This window comes from Diadema setosum, chromosome 20 (assembly GCF_964275005.1).
Source record: "Diadema setosum chromosome 20, eeDiaSeto1, whole genome shotgun sequence".
NCBI classification, from domain to species: domain Eukaryota; kingdom Metazoa; phylum Echinodermata; class Echinoidea; order Diadematoida; family Diadematidae; genus Diadema; species Diadema setosum.
In genome coordinates, this window is record NC_092704.1 from 10,434,648 (window position 1) to 10,445,914 (window position 11,267).

General features: G+C 39.9%; 1 protein-coding gene across 1 annotated transcript in view; it reads left to right on the forward strand.

The window, feature by feature from the left end:
• LOC140244121 (cullin-2-like) overlaps window positions 1–11,036 on the forward strand; it is a 28,943-nt gene extending 17,907 nt beyond the window's left edge. Inside the window, exons 15-22 of the mRNA XM_072323766.1 lie at window positions 895–981; window positions 1,523–1,669; window positions 2,843–2,920; window positions 3,576–3,642; window positions 4,137–4,336; window positions 5,465–5,566; window positions 8,063–8,182; window positions 10,185–11,036. Of these exons, the coding sequence (XP_072179867.1) occupies window positions 895–981; window positions 1,523–1,669; window positions 2,843–2,920; window positions 3,576–3,642; window positions 4,137–4,336; window positions 5,465–5,566; window positions 8,063–8,182; window positions 10,185–10,313 (930 nt within the window). The 3' untranslated portion in view covers window positions 10,314–11,036. The remainder of the gene's footprint in view (window positions 1–894; window positions 982–1,522; window positions 1,670–2,842; window positions 2,921–3,575; window positions 3,643–4,136; window positions 4,337–5,464; window positions 5,567–8,062; window positions 8,183–10,184) is intronic.
• The last annotated feature ends 231 nt before the right edge of the window (window positions 11,037–11,267 follow it).

Below are 11,267 nucleotides of genomic sequence, written 5' to 3' on the forward strand. Positions count from 1 at the left end.
ATAAAAGTCCTCGGTTGCGGAGATATCAATGATTTTATCAGCGCATGTCAAGTGGTCGAGGAAAGCAGAGTTTTGAGAAAAACGCCTTCAAAGTTTTCCTTGCGACGCTATCATGATCAAGGGGAGGCAAGACAGTTTTCACCGCTTGACAATAGAAGGCATGCTCCTAGCGACCTCCACGATGTTCATTCAAGCTTAGCGCCAGCGGTCTATGCACGACCAATCAGTAATCAGGATGCCACACACTGACCAATAAGATCACTCCCTCATTGCTGGGGGCGGAGTCTAGCTGCGGCGCTAAATCCAAATCTTCGGACACATTTCTATTACGTTGAAAGTCAGAAAAACATGGTCCGGAAGAACACTGATTTCTTGCCTTTCCATTGATTACTTAGCTTCGAAATTTCGGCAGACAATAGACAAAACATTAGACTACAGAATTATGTCAAAAATAGATATCCGATTGTTTCGACCAATTTTGATGATGTGACTTCAAACTCGATTTTCTCGGCTCAGCCGTCAGCGACTTTAAGATCCTTTTGTTGCAGCGGGTCACATATATATCATGGGGACCTGCCATATCCCCTTGTTATATGAGGATATTGTAATATAGCAGATGTCCTTGACACAAGGTTCCATTGTACAGTGTATATGAAATATCATTATGTTTTGAAAGTTACTTGTTGCCATTATACTGTAAAGCACAATACTTTCACGGCATGACATTTTCGGGAATGGGAGCCGACGGCCTTATTCGCAGCATGAAATTTTTGCGAGTTGCCTCTGACATTCAGTACATATAGTGTAGACAAGATCTAAATTTGCAAAATGAAAATGCACGTGAACATTCCATGTTTTACAGTATTGTTTTTGGATGTTTCTTGCCCTGAGCAGTTCTACGCACGGATGCTGGCCAAGAGGCTGATACACGGTCTGTCCACATCCATGGATGCAGAAGAGGCAATGATCAACAAACTCAAGGTGAGTACTGAAATATGGACTGTAATAAGTTCTCAGGGAACTTTGCCTGCAGAAATTTATTATCTTGCCATCGTCACATTGCCACCTCTGAATGTCACTGTGTACATTACATTGGAGGAAAATCAAATAACAGTGGTTAGATTTGTCAAATGCAATGGGTTACATTTGTTCAATGTTCACACCCCCAATCAATGGATGAACTGAGGTTGCCACTATTTTGTCCCCTTTCGACATACTGTATGAATCAGATTTTTTGGATCTTTGGAACATTGCAGATGCATAGCTAAGTTATAGCATATATGTCGGTTTTAACCCATTGAGGACGATTCCCGAGTATACTCGGGCAGGGGTCTATGGGAAATTCGTGTTGTAGCAAGATCAGGCCGTCCTCAACAGGTTAACTGGATGAAACTGCTGTGTGTGTATGCAATAGCACCCTCTTGAATCCTGGGTCTGTTTTCCTTTAACTTGCATGAACCTCAATTGGCTACTTTGTATATTTTTTCCGTCTGGTCTGCTCCTCCCCTCTTGACCGTGGCAGCAAGCGTGTGGGTACGAGTTCACCAACAAGCTGCATCGGATGTTCACCGACATGGGGGTCAGCGAGGACCTCAACGCCAAGTTCAGCAACTTCTGCCAGGAGAAGGAGACCTACCTCGGCATCAACTTCTCCATCTATGTTCTAACCGTGAGTGGTCAAGCATTTCACTATTATGAATGAGGCCAGTTCAGACGGGGGATGGCATATTAATCATACATTTTGTTTCTCATATATTGGAAGTGCGATTTTATGAGGGCTTTTTATTATGTAATTTGTAAAGTGCTTGCCTGCATCTCTCTATGAACATTACATTGTATGTCTACGTTCTAACTGTGAGTGGTTGTGTATTTGACTAAATTAGCAAGATGGATTAAGATGTGGAAGGACATAACTCATATGAATGTTTCTCTTTTAGTATGATTTAGAAGGCATTATGTACCTTCTGAAAAATACATACATTAGCGTACCTGTATCTGTATATAAACATTTCATTCACATTCTAAATATGAGCGGTTATGTATTTGACTACATGAGCAAGGTGAATGAAGATGTTGAAGGGAATGATTGCTTGAACATTTCTCTTGCAGTGTGATGTAGTCCTTTACACGTATATAACCTCTGAAAAGTGCTTGCCTCCTGTATATGAACATGAACCTTAAAAGCATTGTGTCAACAGGTAATCCCATCCCCTTTCTGATGTGGCACAGTGCTCAATCAAAGTCCCCAAAATACCTCACTATTCATGGGAACATGAAGGTATCAAAAAAACAAACTCTTCAGGCAGAATCTTGTGAAAGTAAGAAAGTGTCAGACTATAGAAAGACACATGAATGCAGAAATATAGGCCCGAATTCATGTAGGTGGTACAATTGAAACTATGGACAAATTTTATGCAGCGCCAAGTGTCGCATGGCTTATTTCGTTACGAAATCAGTCATTTCGTCAATGAAATGATTGATTTTGTAACGAAATAAGCCATGCAACACTTTGCGCGCCATACAAATTGTCCATGGTTTAAACCAGGGTTTCAATTGTACCACCTTTGTGAATTTGGGTCATAGAATATAGAATGTAGAATATGGAAAGGTCAAGGTTCAAACATGAATGGCAGACATCAGAATACTGTACATGCAATGCAAGTGAAAAAAGTATAGAACTTTTTTTCAAATCTAGCTTTATGAGTATTTTGCCAGCTGTTTCTTTATTTTGTCTGAAATGGGGCGAAGGATTGTCTGGACAATCATCCCTATACATCTTGGCAGCCTCATTTCTGTATGTACATAAGTTGTCACCCCATTTGTTGTTTGTTTTCTATTTCAGACTGGTTCGTGGCCTCTCGGCCAGTCAGCTCTCACACACTTTGCAATATCACAGGAACTGGAGAAGAGCGTCAGAATGGTGAGTGTCGTCAAGGCAACCAGCTTCCATAAACCAGTGTGTGGAGTTGTGTTGTATGTGTGTGTGTGTGTGTGTGTGTGTGTGTGTGTGGGTGTGCATGTTTGTTGCAGTTCTTGTAGTCATTCATATGCCTATTTGTTGTGGTGGTCTATGAGGAGTCTCGCTGTAAATTATTTATTGTATCAGTGACACATATTTAGGTATGTTACGTATGTTGACACTATTCTTAACACGTTGAGGACGAGTCCGAGAATACTTGGGCAGTTGTCCATGGGAAATGTGTGTTGAAGCAAAGTCAGTCCGTCCTCAATGGGTTAACTTAGGAGCTAGTCTTTGTTTCCACTGGATCACCATGTAGTGATAACATTTGAAGATGCTTTGGGTAGTCGCATGATACAAATTGATAGTAAAATAATAATAATAAAAGAAAAGAAATTACTTTTTGATATCTCATCCCTGATTAGGAAAGGAGTATGATTAATATGTGAAAATGAACTGTCATCTTCTGATAGAGGGCTACTAAATTTCAGCCACAGTTATGAAAAGTAAATGTTTGGAGTATTGATGTATATTAAGTGTTGTGTATTTTTCATGTTTTATCTGTGCTTATGGAACAATGTATCAGCACTTATATTTTCTTTTATTTTTATCACAGTTTGAACTTTTCTACAGTGAAAAGTTTCCTGGTAGAAAGTTAACTTGGCTACATCATTTATGTACAGGTAAGTGTGATAATAGATTATTTGTGGCGTACATACATGTATATGTGGCAGATATACAATGTATGTGTTTGGAGCATGATCAGTTGACAGTGAAAGATATCGAGGCATTGTTATGGCTCTGCAAATAAAACCACAGACTATCAAACACAATTTTCCTGAACAAGAACAATTACTTGTACGAAATTTATATATTTTGCAGTAAGTTATATTATCCCATTCAGATGTAGCAAGTGGCAGTCCTTTGCATTCAAGATATCATGGTATGATAAGGATGAGGAGGGTTTCATATTTTCAGGTCCCTCGACATACATTTTTAGAATGCTCTGTAGCAACCAGTACTATCACTGATATGATTCGTCTCATGAATGAAGCGCAGTAGGGATTAAACATATTTTCACTGTGTCTTCCTCTTGCCTTTGCAAATTGTGTCTTTGCGTTCGCCTGACATGGTGGCGCCCTTCATGTACTCGTCTCCGCATCGTGCCGCCCGACAGCTGAGCTGAAGTTGAACTTTCTGAAGAAGCCTTACATCGTCACCACGACGACCTTCCAGATGGCCGTCTTGCTCATCTTCAACGGCCAGGACAGTGTCCAGTATTCAGAGCTGGTCAACAGCGCGTTGATCAACGAGAAAGAGCTGGCGAAGACGGTCCAGTCCCTCGTGGACGTCAAGTTCCTGGAACAGACGCCCGCAGTAAGTTCCTCTGGGGGACGTGCAATGAGATTTCCTCCTGTTAATTTCTGTCTAAATGGAAAACAACTGAAAGTTACAAAAAGTTATTTTCAGCAATCAAAGACCTAACCCCCCCCCCCAAAAAAAAAAAAAAATAATAATAATAATAAATAAATTAAAAAAATGAAATAGACATCAGTGGCAATTTTATTTGCACAGATTTTTTAACATCCAAGTTAAATAGAAAAAAAAAAACTGTTTCTGGAATGGGTTTGTGATGATAATCCAGAGAAGTTTATGGGCTTTTTAGATGTTCTTACAAAGAAACAGATACAGTACTTGCAAGCTGCAGTGCAGGTAAACAAATTTTTGGATTGTTGAACACAGATGCTGCAGCAGTTTTTGACAGCATTAATTTGGTGGACACAAAACCTTGAATATAGCTGAGTGGAATTGTGTGTTGTATACACATTTCTGGAGAAGATTAAGTTTTAAAAAAACACATGAACTGAAGCAGAAGGGTTAATGTAAAGAAAAACTCAATGTTTTAGATTGTACGTTTTCAGTCTTTGAAGAACATTTCTCTCTCCTTGTAATCTCACAAGTTTTAGCATAAGGCCCAGAATTTTACACTCCAGCTTGGCTTGTTGATTTCATAGCTTAGCACTCTAAAATACCCTTGACTTATTTGATATCTGTTCATATGTCTCCTTGTTCTTTGTTATGAAAAAAAATGTTCTCCAGATATACATGTTTATGTTTAAATTTATTCATAACATCATACATTGCTGTGAAAAAAAAAAGAAAGAAAGATAGGATAGAACAAAAAGTATTTGTCAAATGAACATACAAGTATATCTGAATTTGTTCATAACACCATACATTGCTTTGATATTTAAAAAAACTGAAAGTGAAGTCAGATCAGATTGGTACTGATAGATACAAATATTTTAATACCTGTTGTACAATGATGGAAATGTTCAAAATTTTCATCCGTGTTGCGGCCCGATGTGTAATGAGAAAGTTGGCAGCCAAGTAGGAAACATGATAACAAACCAGGATGTGATGAGCGGTTAGAAACACTGTGAACGGCAAAACGAGAGAAACTGATTCCAGCTAAATTTCGTTTTGTTTTTGTTTTGCTGCCAGGGTGCTTTCACCGACACCACGTGCTTCACGCTAAACCACGCATACTCCAACAAGAGGACAAAGTTCAAAATCACGATGGCCGTACAGAGGGAGCCACCACAGGTGCTGTATATTTGATGAGCACAGTTGGCACAGTCGCCGCTTCACTAATTGCCACATATAGGCAACGTTCAGCCAGTAATCAGTCAAGAGCTGAAAAACATCAATCTTTCTATCTACAGATGTATCTGTCTATCTACAGGGGTCTATCTATGTATAGTATCATAATATCTATCATATCTATCTATCTACAAATGTATGTATCCACCTAACTACCAGTTAATCTGTATATCAGTTTATTTTATCTATCTGTATCTATCTATCTACTGTCTGTAAAAGTTGAAATTTTCGCGGTGTTGAAATTTTCGCGCATTTCGCGCAACCAGAAACTAGCGTGAAAATAAAAGCACGCGAATATATTTGCTTGCCATATGTTCCTGTGCGTGATGTCATGATTCCGCAGAATTAAAAACATGTGAAACTCTTTTTGCCCGGCCAAGGGCGAAAAATTAGACGCGCGAAAATATCCACTTTTACAGTATCTATCTATCTACCTATCTATCTATCTATCTATCTATCTATCTATCTATCTATCTATCTATCTATCTATCTATCTATCTATCTATCTATCTATTTTTGTATCTATCTGTCTGTCTGTCTATTTATCTATCTATTCTATTTATCTATCTGTCTATCTATTCATCTATGCATCCATTTATTGAGATATTATTATATATTGCTTGCTTGTTTGTGCTGTTGATCTACAATATTTCATCCTATTTAATAGTGATTTGTATTCAGGCTTTTCTGTGGAATCTTAAGTAAACAACAACAACAACAATAACAACAACATCAACACACAATTGTAACGGAAATTTAAGGGACTGTACAGTACTGGTTGAGGTGGGGATTCAGGTTTATAACATTCCTAAGTGAGATAATGAGAAACCTCTTATGAAATATGAAAGAACATGTAATTTTAAAGAAGGATTCAACATTTATTTGATGAAAATTGGTTTTCAAATGGCTGAGATATCCAAAAAAGTGATAATAATAAAAGGCAACAGGCCACGCCATTTATTAGGATCTCTTTGTTTCACCTTGTTTTTGGATATGTCAGCCATTTCAAAACCGATTTTCATCAAATAAACTTTTGATACCCCTTAGAACTGCATGCTCTTTGACATCTCATAGAGTGGTTTCTGAATATCTCGCAAAACGTTAAAAGCTAAATCCTCACCTCAACCAGAACTGCTCACACCCTTTAATGTAGGGAAACAGCTTGCGGCGACACTGATATATGTCTGCACACAGGGAAACCCCCATATAACAAGCTCACTCACAACAAGGTGCTGCTTATAATGAGATGAATGCCCTGATTTTCCATTACTGTATTCAGTTGTTGTCTTTATAGTATGTTTACAACAAGGTACTGACTGTAATGCGGTAAAATGGTGGTCCTGACCTTGCTTTAATGGGGTTTCCCTGTATGTGTATATGTTTGTCTTATATATTTTTCTCCAGTTCAACATCTGTGTGAAATTACAAAGACAACATTCAAATTCATGAAATTCTTCCGTCTCGATGTTTTCATTGCAACTGATTGACAAATTGCCCTACATCGACGTAAATAAGCACATGCATGCATGCTATAAGGATTAGAACCAACACTTGCTGTCGGGCGAAAGCTTGGTGGTCTAGTGGAGATGACGCCTGTCCGGTGATCAGGAGGTCCTGGGTTCGAATCCTGCTTGAGTATGTACGCCCATGATATTTTATCATGGCTACTACTAAAACACTGATCAAATCAGTGCTTATTTACGTCAATGTAGGGGAATTTGTCAATCAGTTGCAAAGATGAAATTCTCCCTATCGCATATAGCTCTCCGAATCTGAACGCCTGTGGCGCTCTAATTTTTTTACCCTTAATTCTTGGAACAGTGACTTCCGGTTTCATGCGTGCGAGCTAGCTCGATGCGCTACCGGCGAACATTTTTTTCCGTACATGGAAACGCTATGGGACATTATTCATCGTGCGTCGTGATTGTCAGCCAAGGCAGCCGGCGCTGCGGCATGGCGAACATGGTTCGAAAAAATGCAGTCGACTGTGGAGAGCATGTACACGCGCAGAGAGTAGGCCCATAGCGTTTCCATGTACAGAAAAAATATTCGCGGCCTGTGCATGTGATGCACCTCTACTGCCCGGAGCACGGATATTTGTCCAGTTTTTTTCCTTTTAGCATCATCAGAAGTACACTCTGCTGCCTCACAGAAAAACCCCATGGTGTAATGGATAGTTATATTCGGGAAATAAACAAACTAAAGTTAAAACAAATATATTTCTTTGGATCCAAAACAAAGCTTGTAAGTTTGCCTATAGAAAAGCACACACGCAAATCAATAACCGGAAGTTACTGTCCCAGCCTGAGAGGTTCGATATCGGAGGTATCGAACGATATCGGAGGTATCGAACGATATCAGCTATATGCGATATGGAGAATCATTGTCATTGTTTGTGCATGTATGATCACTTGCATCTTTTGTGGTTTGCCTGTGCAGCAAGAGGTGGAGCATACCCACAATGCAGTGGACGAGGACAGGAAGCTGTACCTGCAGGCGGCCATCGTGCGGATCATGAAGGCGCGCAAGAAGCTGAAGCACAATATACTCATTCAGGAGGTTAGTGTGGGCATTTTTTTTTTTTTTTTGCCTCCAAGAGATCAGAGTCTGATGAACCACTTGATTCTTTGTGAGCCATGTTCGCATGCCCAACTCAGTCGACGGCTTGCCGACTTCACATATTTTGCGCAAACACACGGCTGCACACAAACTGATCGATAAACTGCAATACCAGGTATGCAAAGTGCACTGAAGGCATTACACGCGATTCTATTCCTCACACATGTAGCTTGGGGTGTGGGATGACTAAATAGCAGTGTTCCATTGGGATTTTTGCTCGTAAATTCTGGTTTTCTGTTGAGGCTGTGTCTTCAAAAAAGTCACGCCTCTCAGAATAATTCTTGAAAGCATGTGTAATCATGACTAAGAATGCAATTTTGTGTTCCGTTTTGCTTGTTAAGTTTTGAATTCTGGCCATTTGCAGGAAAAATAGCCATAGCTTTGTCATAAAATGTACATCACAGGAAACTAAGCATGTAATGTTCTCTACAACTTTGCTAAACTGCATTTTATAGCATGGATGCTTTTTAGAGAAATATGTGGCTTTGAAAAACAAAATGTTTTCCAAAAGTACTCATGCTTTGCAGTCTGAAAACATTGAGGCACATGGGGGCTTTGGAGGGTGGCACACAAGGAGTTATGTTTTCATTATGATTATGTTATAGGAATAGTTAGATTAGCAGTTGCTTTGTACCATTGTTCATAGATAGAGGAATACACTTGTAGACTAACACCTAGTAAGCGTAAGCTGATATGTTTCAAAGTGAACCATGAAATCATTGGTGAATCTGTGCACTTCTCTGTATATGACTGAAGTCAGGACTGCCATTGCAAAAAAAAAAAAAATAAAAAGGTGAATCAGCCGGTTTATTTTCAAATACACTCTGCCAGTGAGGGCTGAAGGACTGCTTCTTTTTGTCCCCGCCGAACGAGTTCGAGCAGGGGACTATGAAACGGGCTCCGTACGTGTGTGTGTCTGTGCGTCCGTCTGTCTGTCCGTCCGTCCGTGCGTCTGTCCGTGCGTCCGTCCGTGTGTGCGTCCGTGTGTGATCAAAATGTTCAATTTGCTACTTCTCTGTCATTTATGAGCCAATTTTGATTCTGTTTGCTTTATATGATAGCACTACATGGGAGCTTTAAAACTTCTACACAGAATTTCAGTTGTGACCTTTGACCTTGACCTTTGACCTATATTGTACATTTTGCTACAAAATGCTACTCCTTCGCCATTTCTAACCCGATTTCGATTCCGTTTGCTTTATGTGATGGCACTAGGTGAGGGCTTCAAAACTTGTACACAGAATTTTGACCTTTGACTTCTTTGACCTTTGACCTTGATTTTTGACCTATATTGTACATTTTGCTACAAAATGCTACTCCTTCGCCATTTCTAACCCGATTTCGATTCTGTTTGCTTTATATGATGGCACTAGTTGAGGGCTTCAAAACTTCTACACAGAATTTTGACCTTTGACTTCTTTGACCTTTGACCTTGATTTTTTACCTATATTGTGCATTTTGCTACAAAATGCTACTCCTTCGCCATTTCTAACCCAATTTCGATTCCGTTTGCTTTATGTGATAGCACTAGGTGAGGGCTTCAAAACTTCTACACAGAATTTTGACCTTTGTCTTCTTTGACCTTTGACCTTGATTTTTGACCTATATTGTACATTGGCTACAAAATGCTACTCCTTCGCCATTTCTAACCCAATTTCGATTCCATTTGTTTTATGTGATGGCACTAGGTGAGGGCTTCAAAACTTCTACACAGAATTTTGACCTTTGACTTCTTTGACCTTTGACCTTGATTTTTTACCTATATTGCACATTTTGTTACAAAATGCTACTTCCGGCGGGGACATATATATATTACGCACCGCGTAATTTCTACTTTTCCTTGTTTGTTTCATAATTTTATAACTTTGAGTGGCTCTGCACTCTGAGCTAATAATGCACTAAGTTGAGGAATTTCTTATGGCTTTCATCTCACCCCATTCAGGTCATCGGCCAAGCGAGGTCACGTTTTTCCCCGAGCATCAGCATGATTAAGAAGTGCATCGAGGCGCTCATTGACAAGCAGTACTTGGAGCGCACCCAGGCGACGGACGAATATGCCTACGTGGCGTAGGCGCGATGGCGTTGTATCTCACCAAGGGCCTATCAGCGTGCCACACTTTGTAGATCCCCTGGGGTGTCTTGTGAAGGTCGTGGCAGCAGCACTGCTCGCTTCTACCAACTCTTATTCCAAGGCTAGCCCCGGCATCTTTACCGTGCCCTCATCCAGTCTCTGTGAACGGGGGAGGACACTTAACAGCTCACCTGACCCGTCGGCTCAGATGAACAATTGTGATTGCTCTTCATCCATAGTGCGTCGGGTGTCATGCATTTTAGCGATGTGCGTCATGTGCTTTAGTCACTGTCAGTACACTTTTCACATTCTCTTCATGGTAGAAATCATTATTTTTGGACAAGAGATGCAGTTCTCCTGTATAGTTCTGCTGGCCCCTATGAGGCCACTTTGATGGGTCCTTTATTGGCTGCAGGGCAGTGCCCAAAAGGGCCCAAATGTGAGCGAATTTGAAAGATCTTGATTTTCATGTCCTGATGTAGTAAAGCAAGTCATATCGCATTTAGATTCTCTGAGATGTAACAGTATAAATTGTTCATGACAGTGACAGTGATGGACTGATTGGGCACCCAGGGCAGAGTAACAAGATTGGATTGGGCCCAATGGATAAAATAAGCATTTTCTTCTTCTACTTTGAAATACTTGCTACACTTTTCACCAAGCTTGGTAAAATCAGTCTAAATCTGTTTGAATTCAAACATTACATTTGTTTCTGGATCCAAAACGTAGTACAGTCAGGGCACACTGTATTCAGGTAGGGTCAGAAATATATAATTTGTTTTTTGACAGCGGTGGTCCAGTTGGGTCCGTTGGGAGTAACATGTTTGTTAGATCACACCCCCTTCCCCATGACTCTTGTTTTCCAAATGGTGATAATTTCATGCAAAAAATGCAAAATGTGGGAGTGCTGTAGATTTATTTTTTTTTTTGTGTCTTCCCCTGTAAATTTAGCAG